Source organism: Temnothorax curvispinosus, unplaced genomic scaffold (genome assembly GCF_003070985.1).
Source record: "Temnothorax curvispinosus isolate PA1 unplaced genomic scaffold, ASM307098v1 QBEX01005665.1, whole genome shotgun sequence".
Lineage (NCBI taxonomy): Eukaryota > Metazoa > Arthropoda > Insecta > Hymenoptera > Formicidae > Temnothorax > Temnothorax curvispinosus.
In genome coordinates this window covers 18,127-41,812 of record NW_020215445.1, presented here as the reverse complement: position 1 = coordinate 41,812, position 23,686 = coordinate 18,127, and the positions used below count along the sequence as shown (strand labels likewise).

General features: G+C 37.6%; 3 protein-coding genes across 8 annotated transcripts in view; 2 read left to right on the top strand and 1 right to left on the bottom strand.

Moving 5' to 3' along the window:
- Positions 1 to 1,663, top strand: part of LOC112455026 (ESF1 homolog) — a 2,549-nt gene extending 886 nt beyond the window's left edge. The window contains exons 2-5 of the mRNA XM_025016706.1: positions 6 to 206; positions 301 to 520; positions 600 to 1,390; positions 1,462 to 1,663. Coding sequence (XP_024872474.1) covers positions 6 to 206; positions 301 to 520; positions 600 to 1,390; positions 1,462 to 1,575 — 1,326 coding nt within the window. The 3' untranslated portion in view covers positions 1,576 to 1,663. The remainder of the gene's footprint in view (positions 1 to 5; positions 207 to 300; positions 521 to 599; positions 1,391 to 1,461) is intronic.
- A 483-nt stretch (positions 1,664 to 2,146) lies between these two features.
- Positions 2,147 to 16,387, top strand: LOC112455021. 5 transcript variants are annotated; one of them, XM_025016694.1, is made up of 10 exons: positions 2,147 to 2,399; positions 2,470 to 9,514; positions 10,156 to 10,797; positions 12,091 to 12,420; positions 12,580 to 13,090; positions 13,514 to 13,695; positions 13,771 to 13,918; positions 14,125 to 14,331; positions 14,935 to 15,050; positions 15,763 to 15,881. In XM_025016694.1, the coding sequence occupies exons 2-10, from the start codon at positions 2,602 to 2,604 to the stop codon at positions 15,879 to 15,881; spliced, it is 9,168 nt and encodes a 3,055-aa protein (XP_024872462.1). In that variant the 5' UTR covers positions 2,147 to 2,399; positions 2,470 to 2,601. The 5 variants fall into 5 exon arrangements, with proteins under 5 accessions (XP_024872462.1, XP_024872465.1, XP_024872464.1 ...); XM_025016697.1 differs by having other exon boundaries at positions 2,147 to 2,859; positions 3,040 to 9,514; XM_025016696.1 differs by having other exon boundaries at positions 2,147 to 3,198; positions 3,283 to 9,514.
- A 558-nt stretch (positions 16,388 to 16,945) lies between these two features.
- Positions 16,946 to 23,430, bottom strand: LOC112455023 (diphthine--ammonia ligase). Of its 2 annotated transcripts, none has more exons than XM_025016700.1 (13): positions 23,332 to 23,430; positions 22,214 to 22,414; positions 21,851 to 22,035; positions 21,693 to 21,766; positions 21,422 to 21,602; positions 21,111 to 21,202; positions 20,946 to 21,036; positions 20,694 to 20,871; positions 20,445 to 20,612; positions 20,000 to 20,301; positions 19,481 to 19,802; positions 19,177 to 19,278; positions 16,946 to 18,890 (listed from the first exon to the last, which is right to left on the bottom strand). In XM_025016700.1, the coding sequence occupies exons 2-13, from the start codon at positions 22,326 to 22,328 to the stop codon at positions 18,586 to 18,588; spliced, it is 2,115 nt and encodes a 704-aa protein (XP_024872468.1). In that variant the 5' UTR covers positions 22,329 to 22,414; positions 23,332 to 23,430; the 3' UTR covers positions 16,946 to 18,585. The 2 variants fall into 2 exon arrangements, with proteins under 2 accessions (XP_024872468.1, XP_024872469.1); XM_025016701.1 differs by having other exon boundaries at positions 22,214 to 22,360; positions 23,332 to 23,428.
- Between the last annotated feature and the right edge of the window lie 256 nt (positions 23,431 to 23,686).

Genomic DNA, 23,686 nt, shown 5'->3' with positions numbered 1-23,686 from the left:
CTTAGAATGAAGAAGGTGCGAAATATCACATGGAAAAGTTGAGGCAGTATCAATTGAATCGATTGAAATATTATTATGCTGTTGCCGAATTTGATTCTGCCGAAACGGCAAACAAAGTATACACGGAATGCGACGGTATCGAATACGAATCAACTGCAACTAGATTAGATCTCAGATTTATACCGGATGATATGACGTTTGATCAGGTATCTCTTAAGATCATAATATACGATATATTATATCAAAATTCTGTTAAAGTATTAAGAAGGATATATTTTATACATGATATGCTTGTTGAAGGAACCTAAAGAGACGTGTACTGAGATTCCGGAACCCGTGAAGTATCAACCAAGACAGTTTACAACAACGGCTTTGCAACAAGTTAAAGTCCAGTTAACGTGGGACGAAACAAATCCGGATCGGCAAGAATTTACGCAAAAACTGAATTCGGGAAAAATACAAGATATTGATGAAAATGATCTACAGACATATCTGGCGAGCGGTAGCGAGGATGACTCAGGTATGATATCGTTATATTATTTTATTTTTTATGTTATTTTCTATATATTAGATCTAAATCTATCGGTTTTGTATTTTAGATACAGAAGAAAAGAAAGATATAACTGAAGAAACCAACGATAATGTAGAATTGGAGACAAATAATGATCTAATTGGAAAGTACAAATCTTTATTAAAGAATATTGAAGAAGAAGAAGAGGCAAAGAAAAATAAGGATGTCGAGTTGGAATTCTCATGGGGCTTAGGTACCAAAGAAAAGGTTGAAAAATTAGTCAAAGAGAGAATGAAAAATAAGGAAGAACTCACACCTTTTGAGCAATATCTAGAGAAACGCAAAGCGAAAAAGAAAGCTAAGAAAGAAGAAAGGAAGAAGCTTAAAGAAGGAAGTCAGAAAAGCGATTCGGAAGATTCTCTGCCGTCTGATGTAGATATGAATGACAAATATTTCGCGGAAGAATTCAAAAACGGTAAATCCTTACCGCGCAAAAAAGGAAAGGAAGATAACAAAGCTAGTGTCATTGATTCGTCGAATGAGGAGGAAGAAAATCAACGTAAAGGCGAATTGGAGTTGCTTTTGATGGATCAAGACGAGGACGGCAAAAAGCACTTCAATATGAAGCAGATCGAAGAAAATGCAACTATGTCGAAATCCAAACGAAAACGTCTCAACAAGAAGAAGAATGTGCATGAAGAAGCGAAAGAAGATGAATTCGAAGTTAACGTTAAAGATCCAAGATTTGGCGCTTTGTTTACGTCGCATCATTTCAATATCGATCCTGCGGATTCGCATTACAGGAAGACAAAGGGTACGGAAGCTTTGGTAAACGAGAAGTTGAAGAGGAGAGCTGATAACGAAGTGCACACAGAAAACGTGAGTAAAAGAACATTTTCGTTAACAGCACTTCATGCATTCTTTCTTTTAATGCGTATCGAAACTTTCAGGACAAGCAATCTAAAAAGCCAAAAACAGATGGAAAGCTGCCAACGGAATTACAAGCTCTGGTTAAATCTGTTAAGAAGAAAACACAAAACATCACACAGCCAATAAAAGGATAGGATATTATCTTTGTATTAGTTCTAATATAATTAGTTACAAGACTATATTTTATATATTAATAAAGAGAACTACGTTTTTCTCTTAAGAGATAATTCTCTTTCATTTTACAGTTTGTATTATGAGGTATAAGTAGTATTTTCTTTTTGTAATAATCATTTATAACAAAATGATAAACTTTTATGGTATAATACTGCTATATTATGATTACTAATAATACAAATAATAAATTGACTAAATTGTACATACATAGAAAAGTATAAAAAATATATTATAAATTTATTATATAATGAATGGAATGCATCTTCAGAAAAGAAAAGTCACTTGTCCAAGTAATAAGAGGAATCTTTAATTCCACTGCAATATTAGAGGAACTCTCGTTTCTTGAATTTATACACACAAATTTCAAGATTATATTTCAATACATAAGTATTTTTTCAATAAATAAATCACTGGACATATCCAATTTTTGTGTGAGCATTTCCATCGCGTTGTCGTACGCTATGTGCACGTGCCATTAGCTGCTAGGGAATTTTTTAGGTTACCGTCGTGTTTCGACGTAAGTTGGCGTCAGTATTTAGTAAATGCTTTACGATTTGGCAAAATATATTTTCAAAACCGTAAAGCATAGATGCTCGCGTATCGATCCCGTCTGTGCGAAAGTCAGACAGGCGAACAGGCGGCACGATATCTCATCCGGAGTTATTACGGTCCATTTGTGCAACACGTGTAATTCATCGAGACCGATTCGCGCACAAGTGTTGAGAGACAAGTGTTGGTTATGTTCGCTGCTCGGGCGAAAACAAAATTTGGTAGCGATGTAGCGGTAAGTAAGACGGGATCCGGTCGTACGCGCTGATATATCGCGGAAACTTTAACGCACGGTGCACTTGCAGTGACTTGAGGCGACGCCCGGTTTGTACGCGCGGAGATTTATTCACGACCGAACTGGAAAACGAACAGTCTGCAAATGTACGACGGCGGCAGCAGCGGGTGTAACAACGTCCCCTGCACGGAACATCGAAACAATGTCCGACGGTTCTAAGATGGGCCTGTTCGGCTCCAAGGACCGGAATCAAGAACAGAAAGAGAAATCTTCTAAGGACAACTCCCCAGCCCGTTATACGCCGTACGGCGTCGACAGCGACACCGAGACCTACGACACTGAGGCCCTGAGCATGATGGATATCAACGATATCATCGGCGTGCAGTCTGGCGACCAGGCCGGCGACTCGACTCTGGAAAGCGAAATCGCCGCTCTTTCCAAGATCATTACAGAATCAAAGGTAGAGCTGACTTTACAGTCGGAGGACTTGAAGCTAGTAACGCAACAGGGTTCTTCTAAGATACAGCATCCTACTTCTGGTACTGTCTGTACCACAAGCATCGATAATACCGATATTCCTAATGCCGACGAGTCCAATATCATGTCTGAAAAGTGTACAGATATTATCCGTCAATTGCAGGAAGAGACGTCTGATTTTACCTGGGAAAATAAGACACACGCAGCATCGTCAATTGTCGCAGAAGAGAGTGCTTCGGAGAATGCAGTAATGGACTGTGTAATTCAACGTGACGAAGCTACCGACGTAAATACTAACGAAATGATTGGTGATACATCCACGGTTTGTACATCAGAATCGTCTTCCAATGATAAGTCGCGCATTGAGATTGATTCGTCGACTGTCACGTCAAACGATATTTTACAGGAAACTGCCCAGAATAAGCAACAAGTAGACGCCGCTTCTCCTACGGTTCACGAAGAAAGTGTTGCTGAGAAAGTGGAGGATGAAACTGTTGACAAAACGGTTGACAGTCAAAACGAGACCAAAAGCGGTATAAGGCCTGTGGTAACAGTCAGCAATATTAGCAAGAGTTTGCAATTAATAGGAGAAGCATATAATTCTGAGGATTCAGAGGAAACAGATGTGAATGATAGCGACTTGCCGAAAGAGACTCCATCACTTTCTGTTTCTAAAGAAACTTCATTGCCGGATGTTCTTGCAAGACAGTCTGACGAAGATAATTCTGAAGTGAGTGACATGTTGGAGCAAAATACTGAAAACTCTTCAGAGTTAAGTGACACTGTAAGTGCGGCTATTTCAGAAGAATCAAATACAAAAGAAGAAAACACCATAGATAGCAAAATAGAAGATTCAAGTATAAAAGAGCTGGAAGATTCTAATCAAAGTGAAACATTGCAACAAGTTTTAGAAATACAAGAAAATGTAGACGATACTGTAGTAAATAAAATAGCAGAACATGTTGATGATAAGATATCAAGTCTCAAGCAACAAGATGAAAACGAAAGTGAAAATAATACTGAAATAGAAACAGATACAACTGAAGGAACGGCATTAGAACATCAATCTTCCAATGAAACTTCTAAAGAAACGACAAGTACATTTGCTATGTCAACAATGGAAATAATGAAAGATGCGGAAGAAAGCAATACACCTGCTACATCAACAATGGAAATAATGAAAGATACAGAAGAAAGCGATACACCTGCTATGTCAACAATGGAAATAATGAAAGATACAGAAGAAAGCGAGGAAAATACTGAAATAGAATCGAGTATATCAGCACTTGTTCCTGAAACGGAAAAGCAAGATAGTTCCGTGACTTCTAGTGAAAAAGAACTGCCAGATACAAGAAAAATAAGTGATAATTATTCTGTAATTGATGATGCGGAGGAACTTGTAAAAAACGTAGTTGAATGCGAAGATAAGGATACCGTTTCAGTATCTGCAAACAAAACTCAAGAGTCTACCTTACCTGAGATGTCTGATAAGGAATTTAGTATGACAGAAGTGACAAGTAAAAATAATGATTCTCAGGAAGCAGATGTCACCAATGAAAGCTCTCAGACAACACACGAAGTCGTTTTGATAACAGATAAAATTAATGATAATACTCAAGAAACAGTTTCCATAGAAAAAGATCTTGAAAGAACTGCTGTAATTTCGGATAATCAAGATAATGTGGACATAGCTAATGCTAAAGAGACATCTGTGCCAACGGATAAAAGTGCAGTTGAAAGTGCATCAGATACAATTAATAAGGAATTAATTTTAAACGAAGATACGTCACTAAGTCGTCCAGATATTGAAGAAAAGAATGTAATGACTAATGAACAACCTGCAGGCAGTTTGTTAAGTGAAGAAAACTTAGATTTGTGCTCTGAAAATTTAACAGTACAGAGTGATTCAACGCCTATTAATATTAATAATTCTGAAGAAACAAATGTTCATGCACAAGAAAATATTCTTGAACAAACACTTGAAACCCCAGTTGAGCATGATAAATCTGTTAAACAATTTTCATCTGTTTCAGAAAAATCTAAAATTAATGACACTACATCTAGTAAAGTCGAAAAATTACATTCTGCTCCAATCTCGGATGAAGATTCAAGTAACGCGGTTGAAGATATAAGCAAGCTCGAGGCTGAAGAAACAGAGGACGTAGAGAGGAAGATACCAGAAGCGGTATCACCGTCTGTCAGTAAAGATCAAAGTGAAATTTCATCGACAGAAAATAAACCACAGCAACCACTTGATCAACCTGAATTATGTGTTCAAGAACAAGTCGATTCATCTATGCAGATGGAAAGTAAATCAACTTTGGAAAATGTTATGCCTTCCAATGTATTATTAGAGAATGATACAAATTCACCATTGACTGAAAATTTGATTGTTTCAGAAGATGTAATAGATAACATGTGCAATATAATACAGAAAGAAGATGAAGTCATGAAAAATATTACCGCTGAAGTATCGTTGAACGAGACGGCAATAAAAGCATCCGAGTTAAACGAAGAGAAAGTTAAAGAAATTGAAAAAAGTGAAGAAGAGGCCAAAGGTCATGATATGAGTTTAGATTTGGAGCCAGTAATTCCACAAACAAATCCAGAGAATAACAATTTACAGGACGATGAAGAGACGAAACCATGCGAAAATAGTGCAAAGACATCTACGGAATCGAAAGAATCGATCGATGTTGATGTAACACCGATAGTTGAGGAGAATAATGTGGAACCTGATGTAGAAGAATCCACTGATGCCGATGTAAAAGAGGTAGAATCGAACGTCATTGATATTTCTTTACTACAAGAAAGTTCGAGCGAAAAAGTGAATGCCGAAAAGTTAACGGAAAAACTGTCTCAAGATTCGGAAAGTATGGATGCTCCGGTCACTGCTCAAACTGTAGACGCTCTAGAAGGACTTTTGGATATGACTCTTATGTCGGACAATGAAAATTCTTCGTTAAAGGACATGAAAAGTGAAGATAAAGCTTTAATGGAAGAAATAGTAAGTAAAAATATTGATATGGATCTATTGTTAGATGAAGCAAATCAAAGCGACGCAACCATGACGCAAAGTTCGGACTACATAACAAACGTGATTGCTAGTTGTTTGACAAACAGAGATAATGAAACGAGCGAGGCTGATATCAACATACTGAGTAACGATAAAACTACCAAAAACGAAAATAGTGGCTTAAAAATGAACGAAGATGCGAGTGTGGAGCCGGCAAGTGAGATGGCAGATAACGAGAAGATGGAAGAATCTCTTGGAACGGATAGCAACTTGCAGCAGAACGATTTGGACATGGATTTCGAGGGCAACCGATTGGAGTCGGTCGACTTGGAGGAGAGTGAAGAGAAGCTGGAGCAGGACATTCTGCTGGAGGGCGTAATACCGAGTGAGAATCTTTCCCAACATGTCGACACTGCGACCGTCACCGAGAATTCGCAGTCGAGCTCAGAGATCTCCGAATTGGAATCCGCGGTGAAATTCTTGCAGGAATCCGAGGAGCAGACGATAGACTCGCTGGTGCTCTCGCCGAAGATGGTGGAGAGCGTCGTCGAGGACATAACGAAGCAGGCGAACGCGGAGCTTTACGTGCCGGATGAGATAGACAATTACGCGAACGCCGAGTCTGAATTGGCGCATCTGAGAGACGTCGCCGCCGCGGATTCAATCTCCATTTCAGAAGCCGAGATCATATCGGAGGCTGCTAAGCTGGAGAATGAACGGAAATTTGCGACGCAGATGCAAAACGTCCCCAGTATCGTTGTGAAGGACACCGAAGAAATGACTGAAGAGACAGAGGATCGCACGTGTTCGAAGACTTCGTCTGATACGGCTTCTGTCGCAGATAACTCCTTGAATGTGCAAACAATGGAACAATCGCACGAAGAAAAGGGAGTTGTATCCGACATTAGATCGTTGTCGAGCGAAGGTATTCTGAAGGCGTGCGAGCTGATCCCGAGGGTGTCGATATTGGAGGAACGACTGAAGGAACCGCCGAAGATCGAGATACCCGTTCCAGATTCGGCTAAGGTATTGGAAACTTCCATTAGCCCGAACGACAGTCTTCTCATACCGAAGGACGCGAGAGCTATCGCGTACTCGAGGATGTTGGAATCACCGAAATCGGCCGACAAAGTCGAGTCGAAGGGCCCCGACACACCGCGCAAAGACTCCGAGAAGCACTCCGACTTCGAGAACGTCGGCTCGCCGAGGATAATCCTGAAGATCGCCAAATCGGCGATCACGGACTGCAGCGAGCCGCGATCGCCGAAGAGCCCGAAGATCCGCTCGGCTACGAATTCGCCGAATCCGGAGGACAGTCCCGGTCAGAAGTTAGGAAAGATTAAATTAAAACTGTCGAAAGGTGGCCACCCCTCTATAATATCCAACGAGAATCTGGAGGAGGTCAATCAATGGCACACGCACACCGCTGAGAACACGTCGTCGTTATCTCCTATCGGCATGAAGATCAAGCTGTCTAAATCCGGCGACGCTTCAATCGTGGGTGCAGAGAAACACGAGAGTCTGGATGACTCGAAGGAGACAAAGTACAAAATCGAAGAGCCGAAGAGAACTGATTCGCCGATCGGCATGAAGATAAAATTATCAAAGTCGGGAGACGCCTCGATCATCTCTGACTCCAGGCAACAAGATACCAAAGAAGCTCTTACGAAGCACAAGGAGAAGTTGGAGATGCCGCAGGGAAGTCCGAAAAGGACAGAATCGCCAATTGGGATGAAGATTAAACTCTCCAAAACTGGTGACGCTTCTATCATTCAGACCGACAGGCAAGAGTCTTCAGAGGAGCACAAGGAAATTACACAGAAGCGGACCGATTCTCCGATCGGTATGAAAATTAAACTGTCGAAGACCGGTGACGCTTCCATCGTATCTCCCGATGCTCCCGAGGACTCGTCTACGAAGATGAAGGAAAAGCAGGACTATTCGGAACTACCGAAGAGGACCGAGTCTCCAATCGGAATGAAGATAAAGTTATCCAAGTGCAAAGGCGGTGCATCTATTATTTCTGTAGACAATACTGAAGATGCGAGAGACAAATTGGAGGTGCCCGATCCACCTAAACGCACTGAATCGCCGCTCGGTATGAAGATAAAGTTATCCAAAACCGGAGACGCATCTATTATACATTCCGAAGTTACAGAAGACATTAAAGAAACGAGACACAAAGACAAGTCCGAGGTATCGCAAGACACAGCGAAGACGCCGGAGTCTTCCGGGATCAAGATCAAGATGAAGACAGGCGAAGCGGCATCATCAGCATTGGCGGACGTTACCGAAGAGCAAGATGTGTTCCAAGCCTCCGAATCGTCCACAAGCAGCATTCCGAAGATCAAAGTATCCAAATCTGGGGATACATCGGTAGTTTCTAATAAAACAGAATCAACAGAAGACGCGAGATCACGGGAGGGTCAAGCAGAAGTATCGAAGAGAACGGAATCTCCACTTGGCATGAAAATCAAGCTGTCCAAGAGCGGCGACGCTTCTATTGTGCAGAGCGAAGCTGTCGCTGAAGAGCATCAAAGTAAGACTCGTGTGCCCGATGCGGAATATTCGAAAAGCAGCGACTCGTCCCTCGGGATGAAGATCAAGCTGTTCAAGACGGGCGATGCTTCGGTAGTGGAAACACCGCCTTCCAGTTCTTCCGAAAAGAAGGACAAACAACAAAGACGCAGGGACACTGCCGAATCGCCGCTGGAGATGAAGATCAAGCTGTCCAAGACCGGTCACCCCACTATCATAACCTGCGACAGTCACGGCGAATCCTCCACGCACAAAGGTAAAGATTCAGCAGCTGTGGATCCAGCGGTAAATTTCTCTCATAGGTATATGGAGCACGCTGCAACGCATAAGGAATCCCCATTGAAGATCCTCAAGACCGGCGGTCACCATCCGTCCATTCTGCAGAGCAATCGTTCTGAGCTAACAATCGAGCCGGTACAGATGCAGAGCAGAAAACAACCAGCGGAAAACGCCCAGCAGCAGATGGAGATATCGCCCAAGCGTAAAGACGTGACGATCTCGCCGGTTGAGAGCAAGAAGTCTAAACTTGAGGCGCAGCTCTCGCAGATCCTGCCGGAGGTCACCATCCAACCGGTAATATGTCGGGATCAGAAGCAGCAACAGCAGCAGCAGCAGCTGTTGTTCGATCCGAAGACGAGTCTAATCAGTCGACAGCAGATGAACGTGATCAATCAGGAGATCAGTATCACGCACGTACGGCCGGATAGCGCGTCCGACAAGTTTAAGGATATGTGCAAAAATTCGCCAGGTGGATTGTCGGATTGCGAGATCATCGAGCATCGCCCGGAGCTGATAATCGTCAACGAGAATTCGAACTCCAGCCAGGATGTTGTTATCATAGAGGAGGTGACACCTAACAGAATGGCCGATATCAAGGTGCCGAAGAAGAGAGGCAGACCGCGAAGAAATCCCGTGGCGGCGCAGCACATTCAGCCACAAATGCTAATGCCCAGGGATCCCTTGGCCTTGGACGATGTGCAGCAAGTTCCCGTGCAACAATTTGAACATAGAGAAAATGAGAGACCTAAGAGAACCTGCAGGAGTCAGAAGAGTTACGCTCCGCCAAAAAGAGGCAGAGGACGAGGTTTGTTTTTTTCATAATTAATATTTTATATATACATAAAACTGTAAGTAATTTATAAGTACTCAATTTTAGGAATTGATAGAACTTTACATCGCGAGAAACAAAAAAATCTTTTTTTTTTTTTTAATTTAAAAATTAATAATTTTACTATAATGTCAGATATAGAATAACTAACATGTCGAGAGTTCATCAGCAATTAATAAGTGACCTACGTTGTTGGTAATATATATACTACTGTATATATATTTTGTTATTTCAGTCTTGAACTATTCGTGATTTGAATAGTTTTAGTTTATATATGTTAGATCTGTTCTTAATTATATTTAAAGGACTAATTTGTAAATCAATTTTTTTCATATTTTGTGTTTTATATCTTACATAGATACTTCTCTCTTTTCAATTTAAATAAAAATTGTTTTAAATGAAAAATTAATAAACATCTATTTTATATATGAAAATATGCGAATGGAAATGCAAGACCAGTAGCAGAATTATATCGAAAAACTTTCTCAGACAGGAGATATCTTTATCCGTTTAGAAGAAAAAAAGGCATACTTTCCATTTTAATACTTATAGATATTTTAATATCTCAATAATTTCTTTTTAACAGAAGATATTAATTTTCCCTTTGTTATATCCAGGTCGCGGTAAACGGAAACTAGATAACGTGGAGGCTCAAATTGGGAAGAAGACTCGTATAGATCAAGACTTATCCGCTATAGAGGCATCAACAACGGCTATCATCACTATCGACGAAACACCAGTACAACAAGAATCACTTCAGAAATCATCAGAACTATACAAGGCACTGAAACAACCGCCCATAGATCGTAAAAGCATGAGTTCTGCGTTAAGTCGCAAAGAAGTGGGGAAAAAAGACTCTAAAGCCTCGAATTCTGAAATTTCAATGCTAGACCCTGCCAGATTGTCGTCCGATCTTCAGGAAGATCCGACGAAGGCATCTACGAGCCAGGATTCGTTAGTCTCAAAAACTGATGATCAGCATAAGAAACCGGCCTTGGAAATCGTTTCTGAGAGGATACAGAAGTCGACGGTAAAGCAACATGCCGAGAATAAAAATAAGATGTCGGATGGGATTAAGGAGATACCTGTACCTCCCGGACATTCGAATTGGCTAACGCCAACGTCGAAGAAGCAAGCAGATTCGACGGCCATCAGAGGCGAAACAGTGTCGACGGTACAAGTAATCGACGAAGAAACAAGAATGAGCGCCGAATCCGGCTCAAGGTCTCAAACACCGGCTAGAAATATACCAGCACCAAGTATGTATTTGCATTAATATTAATATATAATATAACATTAATATTATAATATGACAAAATATTATGCAATATCAAAGATGATAAACAGCGTCATTATGCCATTATTTATTACAATTCAACGATAGCGCAAAAAAACATCACTCATTCTTTTAAATTTTATATTATATCTTATAAAAGTATGTATACAAGTAGTTCTGTTCCACATAGAGTATATTTTAATAATACAGTTTAATATTTCTTATTTTATGTAGATAAAATTTCTACATCAACAGTATACATTATTTATTTTATTTGAAATATGTGTTGCAATTATGCTATGCTTAGCAATGCTAAAAACGCTCATATTAATTTCTACATTGATTCTACATTTATTTAATTATTTATATCTTTTCTTATTTTCTTGTTTGTAATCTTTATATTTTAAGAGCAATACCTTTTTGTTTAACTATATTTGATTTAAAAATATACTCTGTGCATTATGTGTGCAGAGTTATATTTTTATTAATAATATTACTTATTTATATAAGTGTCATTATATTAAAGTATTAATATAATTTTTATATTAATAATATAATTATTTATAATTATATAATTTTATATAAGAATAAATCTCTAGAAAAAATATTTTTATTTTTGTCATTGAAGAGTTGGTTGAATTGAATGTATTGGTACACATCCAAAACTTCAAGCTGGCTAAGAATAGATCTTTTCTTGTGGCATAAGATGTCTCTCAAGTAACTAAATACGAAATTTTAATGATGTGCTTAAATACGAGGCAGTGTACATCATTTCTTTTATTTGTAATATGTGTTGCAATTATGCTGTGCTTAGCGGCGCTAAAAACGCTCATACTAATTCGTATATCATCTATATAAATGTATATATACACATTATTCGTGTTTGTACATATTAGATTTATAAAAAGCATTTTTTTGAGTGTGTAAACTGTATCGATATGATTATGGTGTTCATGTTTCAAAATCCTAAGCTGTATTGTAATGAACATTATCTACATTTAGAATGCATTGAAGATATTTAAACCAAGAAAAAAATATTTAATAGAATAATATGTTATAAGAAATATATTAATTTATTAAAATCATAACAAAGTACGAATCTTTTACTATATCTATCAATATAACATTGACGTCAGAGATATATGTAAGAAAAAGCTGTGTTAGAAAATATGTAATGAAAAATGTTTTTTGTTCACTCAGTTAATATATGAGAACTTATATGAAAAGCGATGATTTATTGACTGCATTTTTCTATATAGAAATGAATTTTTTGCAGCTTCGGAGACAATAATAAATGAAGAATCTCAAGGTAGCGTCTTGAGCACTGCTACGACAGAATCAGAAAAAGTCAAAGTAAAGAACCGAAGGATGGAGATTAATTTTGATCCCGATGAAGGACCTTTCACTGTTGATAAAATAGCAGAATACGAATGGCCACTAGATCGAAAGGGTGAAACCTTTATGATACAGGAACAGATATCACAGTATCTTGGCGTGAAATCTTTTAAGCGTAAATATCCTGATCTGAAACGCAGAGTAGTTGATATGGAAGAGAGAAATTATTTAAGAGAGAATGGATTAGTCAGTGAATCGATGTGCGATATGGGTAAGTTTATAATCTTTACTCATTTTTTTGTTGAAGGAGATTTTCAGATAATATGGAAAAAAAGTTCACTATTATTAAGATTTTCAAGATTTATAACGAAATTAGAACAATAATTTACTCTTATTATTATGCATTTATGTTGCTATATCATTTGTACAGGATTAACTGCGGTGTGCAGCTCAGAAGTACTAGATGTAATGTGTAGTGATTTCCCCGATCAGTACGAAGAATATCGCAAACATATGCGCGAGAAGCAAGTCAAGGAACATTCCAAGAAACAGAAGGAACTGACAGCGGCTGCGAATGCGGAAAGAAACAGGATAGATCTCGCGGAAATGGCAATGCAGTCCGCATTTGCGTGGAACGCTAACTTAAATAAAGCTCGCAAAGAGCAGCGCAAATACTGTTTAGATCTGCAGACTTTCACGATTCATCAACCGCAGAAGCAACACAAAGGCGAACCGGAGCACAAAGTTGGTCATTATCCTGTTGCTCTAATACCAGGACAGTATACCGATTATTATCGGGAATATACACCAGCGGAATTGAGATACTATCCGCTGAATACGGTCTTGTATGGACCTACACGACCTAATGAGCGAAAAAGTGATAGTCAGTCGGAAGGTTCTCAGAGCGACAGCGATAGTGAATCATCTTCCGATGATTCAAGGTTGGTAGCGACATTATAAAATATTATATAGTTTATTTTTAAGATTTAAAATAAATTATTGTATATATGAATTATCTTAAAGTAATTTCATAATTTATTAAATTAGTATTAAAATTGTATCTCTTCGACCAAATTAATTTTATTCTGTATTGATTGTCAGTTACATGCTTGAAAAGGGCCCGATCCAAGGGTCGAAACGTCGCAGGGTTTTGTAATCATTGTCAATCATTAGTCGATAACAATAAATGTTTCGTATCTCAAAGTAAGATGCCAAAATTTGCAAGCGCACTTTTCGAGCAATTTAGAATTTAATCACGTAATGCTCTTGATTTATAATTAATATTAATATTAATTAGTAAGTTAATATTTACACATAATATAAATAAGTGAAAAGTATAATTTATAATGATTATATTCGAACAGTTCATCCTCCAGTGAAGGTACGCAAGATACGGAAGGGTCTCAATCGACCATGGACGAAGTGGACATGGAAATCTCGAACTCAAAGGATGATGCAAAATTGAAATGCAAGATGTGCCTGAAAGTTTTAAATAAACACAACAAGAACGAAATATTAATCCAATGTGGTACTTGCAATGGAAACGGTAAATATTACATTGCGAATTAAATCGCGTTGTAACTCTTTACGGAGAGCTAACCGAGGCCGTTATCATTTTCAGTTCATCCATCCTGTATAGATTTAACATTGGATATGGTACCACACATTCAATCGTATGCATGGCAATGCACTGATTGTAAAACGTGTGCGCAATGTCACGATCCCGCAGACGAAGACAAAATGCTTTTCTGTGATATGTGCGATCGTGGGTATGTTGCATTTACTTGAAAACTCGATACACGCTATATATTACGAAACTGTCGATGCCTTTAATGTCTGTTTTATTAAAGAGAAAAAAGACAGTATACATAAAATGAATTATAATTTCTATAAGTAGAGTTTTGCGACATAGAGCCGTAAATTAATTACTATTTGGAGTTTTTTACCTAATATAATTTGATGCCGCGTGTTTCAGATACCATATCTATTGTGTTGGTTTGCGACGAGTACCACAAGGAAGATGGCACTGTCAGGAGTGCGCCGTATGCGCGAACTGCGGTTCGAGGGAGGCCGGCGGTGCCAATTCGGATCGAAACAGCGTTGCGCAATGGCAGCACGAATATAAAAAGGGCGAGAAAAATACTCGGGTATATGTCTCGACGCTCTGTGTACCATGTTCGAAGTAAGTACAGTCAATCATCAATTCCTCCAAACCACGCTGGGCTTTAATTGCTTGATAATCTCCATGGCTCACACCATAACACTTTTTCAACATCTTTTCTTTTTCGTTGTGTCAGATGCGGGATGTTCAGTAATAGATACACTTGACGAACCGAATGATATTCCTTATCGAGAATTAAAATCAATTTTTCTTGTTTTTAAAATTTGATTAAATCCTACAACCCTTACAATTTTAAAGTTTTAAGTACTTTGAAGTAAATGCGCCTCTTTACAGCCTTGAATCAAAATTCTCTTAAAATCAAATTGTGGTTAAATGAATTAGATAAAACTGATTGAAATTAACTAAAAAAATAAATATTTTTTTCTCTTCCGTTCTTGTATTATAATTTGTCGAAATACTTGTTTGATCAGTTATAAGTCGAGAACCATTCTCGACGGTCTTTAGAGAAAGATCTTTACGGCCAGATTACGTGAAAAAGAGTGTATTAGCACGTGACATCTTTAATTCGCCTTTCCCCTTTTTTCCATGTACCGAGCACCACCATAATACATAATATACCCTTACCTGAATTCACTAACCACATAATCTTTATGCGATAACAAGGCTGTGGCGAAAGGGTCGCTATTGCCCGCACTGCAGTCGCTGTCATACCGCCCAAAGGCTCGACCTGGAAGCGAATCTAGTGCATTGCAGCGCATGTGACAAGTATCTGCACTTAGGTATTGACACCAAGTTTTCATATGATTCGGTTAGTTTAACATTTTGAGCGGCGAGCACACGCAATTTCGCACATTAACGTGAGCAAAAATCATTTGGCAAACATTACACGAGCTTATCGAAAACTGATTTTGATCAATGAAATTAATAAGCCAATGGCTACATAAATTCTCAGAATAATTGCAAGAATAGTATTGCGAGCCACAGAGCTTAACTTTCAGCAAGCGCTCAAAATGTTAAGTCCATTGCATGTTGCGACATAGGAGCATTTGAGCATTTGCACGCGCCATCGAGTTTTGTTTGATCATCGCTATTTTAAAAGCCGTATTTAAATTATTTGCTGTTTAGTGCGTACATATGTATATTTGCATTTTTATCTTTTTCCTCTACCAAATGAGAGTTACAAATTTTAATAGGTACCATAGTGCAAAAGTGTTTAATTGGATTCAACATATTGTCTATCTTCATTCGTCTGAAGAATTTTTGAAGACTCTATCTGAAGAATCTTTATTTTTGAAGAATCTTAATTTTTTTTATTAACATCATTATTTACTTCTTGATGATATTCTTGCTTTGGGTCGTGACATAAAGAATCTTAAAGGAAAAAAATAATCTGCTTAAGATAAAAATATCTCTGTTCTTACAGCTACTGTCGCGAAACGTTATGGTATATCGGCACAAAATGTATATGTAATCACGCATAATTTTTTTCAGAATGCGTGGAGACCAAGGGAGTAGTGGTTGACAAGAAAAATTATCTATGTGATTTCTGTACACCGTCGACCAGCCAGCACGCGATAAAGCCTTTAATGTCGAAGGTGCTCAAAACGTGAATATGATTATTGTAACATTGTCGTACGCGAGACAAAAAAAATATCGAGTTGTATAATACCAATGCCAGTGCAGTGTATATTAATTATATATTATATTAAAGTAAATAAGTTTTTTATTGAGTGCGTTTGTGAACAGATACGCGCAAGATTTTCTTCTGGAGTACTTCATGACAAACGAATTACATTGTACATAGCTGCGGAAAATGAGTCATTTAACTTTTAATTATGAATTTTTAATGTATTATTTACCGCAAGATAAAATGTGAATTATTTAGCAAGAAAAAGACTGAATGTGTTTAGTTTCGACGACGTGTCAAAATTATGAGATACATACAGAGTATACGAGAAATCGCGCACTTTCCCTTGATTATAGGTTCTCTGGCGAATTTGAAATTGATTTTTGTACATCGTGAGCTTGGTTAAACATCCTTTTTGTAACTCTCCTTTTGCATACAGTATTTTAAAAAAATTCTTTATAAAATAAAAAATATGTCGTCACATATTTATTAAATTGCATCGTATTTTATCATTTATAAAAATATAAATGTAAAGTAACAGCTATTATTCTTCACATAACCATTATGAGATCGAAAGCAAGCGATTTTCTGTAACGTTCTGTATAGGTAAAATTATTTATGTAAGAATCTAAATTTTGTTATGCAATCGTGACAAAACGAGTGAAATTTTACAATCAAATACAGGATAATATATATAATTTATTTTTAATAAATATATATATTAATATATATATGTATTAATAAATAATAATAAATTATATATATTATTAATATAATTCTTCTTGAAAAGTTTAACCATAAATATTACACTAAATTACAAATTAACAAATTACAAAGACTGTATTTTTTTCTTCGTTTCCGAAGAGTGTGAAATACTATTGGGTAAATTTGTGCTCTTGCATTTTTTTCAATTTACCAACTCTGATATTCCCGAAGAGAAACAACCATATCAGTAAACCAGACAGTTGATGTCTTTTCTGTCGATCACTACATAACATATATGTAGAAACAGAAGGGAAAGAAATAAAATGTGAAACTAAACAGAAATAGCGATTTCTTAAAAATATATATCATTCTCTTTATTCTTCTTTTGCGACATAATCCTCGGATTAGTGTTCTGTTGCGGGAGTTAGATGCGAATAAACATCTTTTTTTTGCATGTGTTTTTACATACTTATCATTACATAGTATCCACATTTTGAACAGTGCGCTCTTTCTCTCCTCGCTGTCAAAAATCAATTACGATATATTTTTATATAAGATCGTGTTAGATTACGTTGCATTATGTACACATACAGAATAACGATAGTAATTGCGACTGTTTAAAAAATGAGCAAGTTGCAAAATATAAACTTTGGCATATCGTTGCATCAACCTTGTATAATATTACGTCAGAATAATCTTAGTAGAGTTTGTATTGCAATGCAATCTGTACAAGATATTTCTAAACAGTGCATACGCGCGAAGAATGCAGAACTGCTGTATCTTACACCGAGTTCGCCGATTTCTCTTTCCGGTTTCTGGGCGATGCCGTTCCCGTGGCGCAGACAATCGATCGGTAATACAATTATGTAGCAATATCGGCAGCATTAGTGACAGCAAAGAACATCGTTGTGAAGAAGAATATATATAATACGTTCCACGTTGTGCTCTGCGTTCCAGTCCCATTAATAAATCATACCGAAGACACCCACGTGGTGCCCTGTAATATCTTCCTCGCGACAACAAACGTCCCTTTTTCCTTTCCTTCGTTTAGAATTCGAGTAAATGTCGAGTGTTATTTTAAAATGGCTGTGCACAATTTAATATCGTTTAGAGAAACATCACACACGTTAATTAACATTCCGCACATGATTACATCATAAAGTAACGGTGTACTTTGAGCAAAAGAAAACGAAACGTGTCATAGCATAATCAGCAGTACAAGTCGTACGAGTATTATTATACCTAACGTGTAATCGCGTTGTTAAAGAGCACTTATGCGCTAAACGGGGACGGGCTCACAGCTCAGAATTGCACTTGACCCGTCATTGACTAGTAGTACTCGGTATACAAGATAATATAGCGTCTGTTTCCTTTCAGCTGCACTTCGCTGCTGTTTCTATTCAAAAAGGAGCAGGCTGTATTTTCAGGCTTCGAAGGGCTTGCGAGAAGATGCATAAAAGTGCAGCTAGAAGAAACAGCGATGTAACTACATCGTCAGAGTAAATGTCGAGCGAACAGCCGTGTCTCTCGCATGAAACGCGAGAAGTACTCAAATACGCCCACCGAACGTCAGTGAAGCAAAATAACATCGAGAATCATTTGCACACGTAGGAAAACTTAATGATTAACGCCGTCGCAACGCTGCAACCTCTTTCCCTCGAGTAGCGTTGGCTTCATAACGGCCGAAAAATTGAAGCGATAACTGCAAAAAGACGCATAAAGCAATATATCGCAGTTTTTCGAAAAAAATACACAAAAATTTACACAATTTTGTGATTGTAATTCAGAGCTAGTAAAAATATAGTTGCCTCCGTGCGTGAGTATTCTATAAAATAAAGCGAAAAACTTTAAACACGTTTTTTTCGATGTCAAAATAGCCCTCTTACTTACGTACTGTTTTTTTCAAGCATTAATTTTTTTATCCTAAATGTGCGCTCCAATTCCGATGAATAATTGACAGTGTAAAAAATCATTTTGAGTATTCACTCGTGCCTAATACCATATATAGATAACAAAGTACTGAAATTGTGTAAGTGAGTAGCCGGTATAATGGTGATCACTAAATTCTGCGTAGAAAACTTCGATAGGACGTTATGAAGGAAGTTTGGGCCCGGAAAGCTCCCGACTTTGTAAAATATTCGCAAATTACACGTTGGATTTACACTTTGCGAGCCTTTCCTGAGTTTACACAATAGATAATCAAAAGCCTCCGATAATTCATTTGCATTCCATTCAGTGGATGGCAAACTCGCCTCCGTTGTCAAATTACCAGTTGAATTAGATGAACCTGTGCACAGAAATTTCAAACTTAAAAAAATGCTTTCTTAAATTAAAAAATTTTTTTAAATTTACGAATTGAATTCTAAATGTAAAAAGTTAATAACTGATATTAATAATCGGTTGATTTATTATTATCCTACTAGTATTTCACTTTTCTAAGATTCTTACTATTTAAAAAAAATATATTTTTCAGTTTTTCATATATTTAAAATTGAGAACAAAATATGTTACATTTATAAAAAGAAGTTTGAATATATGTGTTACGGGTAAGCGATTTATCAAGAGAAACTTACCGGTAGACATGTAACATACAATCGCCGAAACATTATTTTCGTAATTCCACCTACGTCTGATGGCTATCCTAAAATTAGCCACACATTTTCCTGTTTCCTCGTCTGCAATAAATAATAAGACATATGTAACAATTATATACATACACATCGCTAATTTCTGAATTAACTAGTAAAAAAGAATACTTGCTGCAAGTTGTGTTGAAAAAAAAAACAAAAAAAAGAAGAAGAAAAAAGATAGAATAGATTCCTCTACTCAACTTGCAGCAAATATATCTTCCTTGTTAGACAAACTTTGAATACTCACATTCGAATCGATTATTATCCCTATGAGCCCAAACACACCACTCGACCTGAGCACCACGTGGCAAATTTGGTATAACAACGTAATCTACGATAGCATTTCTCGTCCTCCTTTCCCATTCTTTCCTCGCATCTGCTATGTAACTAGAATGGGTCAGGAAACAGATGCCTTGTACTATATCTCGAAGTTTTGCATCCATAGCCTTAACGATGCGATCTATGTGCCTCAACGTTAAACGGCACTGCCGTTTAATATTCATATCTAGAAGATTCATATTGCCAGGCACCAAAGGTATTTGCCCAGCAACTAAAATAACATCACCTACCTGTAGAGAAGATTAGATTTGTAATAAAACAAATTCAAACAAATTGCCTTAAATTTTTAAATATAAAAAATACAAAAAGATTAAATAATGAAAGAATTTAATACTTTAAGATCAATTTTTTCAAAAAATACTTAACAAAAAATTGATCAATTATCTCTTATAAAAATATCTTTATCACATGTTAATTGTGCACTTACACGAACAGCTTGAGAGTAAGGGCCAATATTGGCGGGTGCCCAATGACTTATGCTTTGAACATGCATCGTGTGCCGCTTACAGACCAATTTATCGCCGCTCTCTTGGATTTCCTTATATGCTATCGCGTCGAGTGCGAAATGTACGTTCAAAGGACATTCTACACACACACGAACTGGCGGATTTCTTTTACCCAACCAGGAAACGTATACTTCATTTATAGCCTTGTAATTCGACATATCTTTTACGTACAACGTTACCGCGACTATGTCAGATGGGCACAAATTTTCGTTTTGAAGCAGAGCTACAATTAAACAAATATCACGTATGAAAATGATTAATTTATATCGTTTTCTTGTATCATCAATTAAATTTAGAATAAGAAATAATTGTTAATATTGAATAATTACTAAGCCGAAAAGTATGCGATTAAGATGTAAATTTTACTGCTTAGTTTTTCCAGTGCTTCTTCCACAGCGGGTGTTACGTCCGGATGTTTCCCTACAATACCTCCGAACCAGAACCATCCTGTTTGATTTTTATTGACGACCGGCGCGTCTGGACAATCTTCCTCTTCGTACAAAATCTCCATTGGGCTTGGAGGATGAAACTGGCCTGTATAATCAGATATAATACAACATTATATACATATATACATAAATATACCTTTCACATTTTTTTTCTATAATTTTCTACCTGAGTTCGATGCTTTCAAACTATTGCTTTCACACGCATGCTCGTCATTTTCATCTTCTGATAAATTGCAACCATCGTGTAGCTCAGGCCCGATAATTTCTGCAATGTAATCCTGTGGCGATTTTATCAAAACATTTTTTAGTCTTTCCGATAGACTTAACTTCTCCAATTCTCCATTCTAAAAAATAAGTCTTCACTTTGATGACACTTGACAGTGTCTTACAATTATCGACGTGATATCCAAAAACTTACGTCCTTCTCCTGTAAGTGGATCTTTGTAAATCTGAGATATCCTACAGGCGCTATGTCGTCCCTCGAGTTCACAACGCTCTCATACTCCTCGCTGAGCCATGAAAAAAGAAATAAGGAACGGTTACTCAGATTGTACATACATAAATGCAAACATATGATACTTACATTACGATACTTTTGGCAAACAAGGGGCAATCTAAGGTAAAAGTTTCATATTCTCCTCCTTCTCCACACATGTTAACTCCATATTTTTCTTTCTGCAAATAAGATTTATAGACTTTATAGCTTTATTAAAAAATATATGAAGCTATTTCCAGCTTTGTCTCATTATATACTCATATGAACATAATAATCAACATATATTAAATGCTATTACAAAAACACTAAGAAGTCTTAGCAATAAGCAAAGAATAAAAATTAAATCATTAAGATCATTACCACACAATTAATTGAATAAGAAACAATATATGGCTTACTATCTTAACAAGGTGAGGTTGCATTTCACATATAGATTTGCCCAAATGTTTAATTTCAAGGCCTAAGGCCGCAACTTTGATCAATATTGCATTAACAGAGCTCTGTATCATTTCATCTAATAGCTCATTCTGGTCCCGTCTCCACAAGTACGACAAGGAAATAAGACCTAAACGATTGCATCTAAAAGAGGAATATTTGGAAAAAAAAGAATATTAATAGCAGCAACTAACAATATTACAGATTTAAATAGAAGAAATAAGTGATAATTACACATTTTCCACACGAATTCGTTGATAATCACTAAGAATAGCACCGCTTGACACAGCCTCTATATTTTCACGTTCCTGAAAAAATATATTAAAATTATTAGAATGCACACAGATATTGATATCGCATATATATCTCAGAAAATACTGAAGTTAATTTACCTTTACTGTACTCAAAAGCTTAAAAAGATCCTCGACTTCATCGCTTTCCGTAGGATAATAATATTTCTCTTGCACGTTGGCCTTACCGAACGTTGGGTAACGATATATAGGCAAGCCTATAGCTTGAGCAATGTACTTAACACCTTGATGTCCTACTGTTTGAAACATAAACGAATCCAGATCATCTAAAAGCAGAAAGTTAAGCAACTCCTGTTACATCTGCATAAATTATAATATCTATAACATAAAAAATTAACTACAATACGTCCATAAGTTACACTCAGTTAAAGTCTTAATTTTTTTGTATAACATTCTTTAGCAATATATAATTATTTCGCACAGTACGTGTATTTGTCTCAATACCTTTTTCAACAGGATACAAATTAGCTAGAGCCACGATCTCATGGCCAGCTGCCACACACTGCATCATATTGAAGCAAGAGTCTTTGCCACCGCTGATCAATGCAACGACCTTCATCTTTTTATCGTTGATCCTGCTTGGGTCTCTTCCTTAAGAAACAGTTACGACTAAAATTAAAGCTGATTTATTGTTTAGACAATCATCTGCAATAAAAGTGAAACGAGGGTACATATAAAAATAACTTTCATATCTGTGTTTTATATCTTAAGAGCTACAAAAATTTTGAGATATCAGATTGAATTTTTTTTAATTGACAGAGTATCATTAAATCAAATAAAACAGAATTTACATTTCCAATTTGTTATATTTTTGAAAGTATTTTATTGCACATTAATCTAATAAAAATGTATTAAATAATGTGATAAAAATAGAATGTAATATTAAACGCTCGGTGTATATATATATATGTACATATACGTATATACATATATTCTCTCTGTGCAGCGCATATATCGCATATTTACAATTTATGTAATCACGTGGGACAGATATACGGCAGGATTTTACAACGGCAATAATAAGACATTTCGGACCGTTTGCGCAATAAAACACAATTAATAAATTGTTCATCGGGGGCATTTGAGCGCAATGGGGCATAAAAGCTGTCGCGCATCGGCAGATGTGCCGACTGAATGAATGAATGGAGCTGCCGACGTAAACAGTGGAAAATGCAAGGCGCCGAGAACGGGGTGCGAATTATTTATTAATATATATAACAGTGTCAGCTAACGAGCGACAGAATTTATCGCGGGGGGCCGCGGGCAGCGGCGACACGCCGACGATTCCCCGTATCTTCAATCGACACCGGATGTTAGATCGGTAAACGGATCGCGACGGCCGTATCGCGATAGAGGGATTTATCGCGCGACGGCGAGAAACCGTGGTGCCTGCGAGAGACGGGCCTTTTTGGTTATCGCGGAGAACGGATACGCGCGAGGCGAGGAGAGCGAACGGCGAGGTGACAGTGGGCGGCGAGCCGCGCGGGCGAGCGCGAGCCCGACGATCGCGGCGGAACACGCGGTGGAATCGGCTCGGAGTCCTCGATAAATGTGATATTTACGTTAAATCGGTGGCGAAAACCTCTCACACGGTACAGTCGGCAGCCCATGGGAGACTGAAGACTGATGGGGCCATAGACGACGGGAGACTGGAGCAGAGGAGTGCGACAACCGCGACGGTGGCGCCGCGGCGAGGCGGCGTTCGACTCGAGAGAGCGTCGAGCTCGATTGAGGTTATCTCGGATATTGGCAAATTGCGCCGGTTAAATTGGCGACGATCGTTATGATCGAGTCGCGGTTTCCTCGCGGGCGACGAGACGACGTCGTTTCGCGCGTTAAAGGCGACGTGACTGCTCGCGTGACGAAAATCTACGGACGAAAGTGACCACGGGGTCGAGAGATTCACGGGTGAACCGT

What these genes read in the sequence shown, in the direction of transcription:
- LOC112455021 (XM_025016695.1), top strand. Translation starts at nt 2,602, where the DNA reads ATGTCCGACGGTTCTAAGATGGGCCTGTTCGGCTCCAAGGACCGGAAT. An exon ending in TCATCTTCCGATGATTCAAG is followed by an intron (nt 13,091 to 13,513) that starts GTTGGTAGCGAC and finishes ATATTCGAACAG; the next exon opens with TTCATCCTCCAGTGAAGGTA. An exon ending in TGGTACTTGCAATGGAAACG is followed by an intron (nt 13,696 to 13,770) that starts GTAAATATTACA and finishes TATCATTTTCAG; the next exon opens with TTCATCCATCCTGTATAGAT.
- LOC112455023 (XM_025016700.1), bottom strand. Translation starts at nt 22,328, where the DNA reads ATGAAGGTCGTTGCATTGATCAGCGGTGGCAAAGACTCTTGCTTCAAT. An exon ending in CGAATTCGTGTGGAAAATGT is followed by an intron (nt 21,603 to 21,692) that starts GTAATTATCACT and finishes TTCCTCTTTTAG; the next exon opens with ATGCAATCGTTTAGGTCTTA. An exon ending in CTTACTCTCAAGCTGTTCGT is followed by an intron (nt 19,803 to 19,999) that starts GTAAGTGCACAA and finishes TCTTCTCTACAG; the next exon opens with GTAGGTGATGTTATTTTAGT.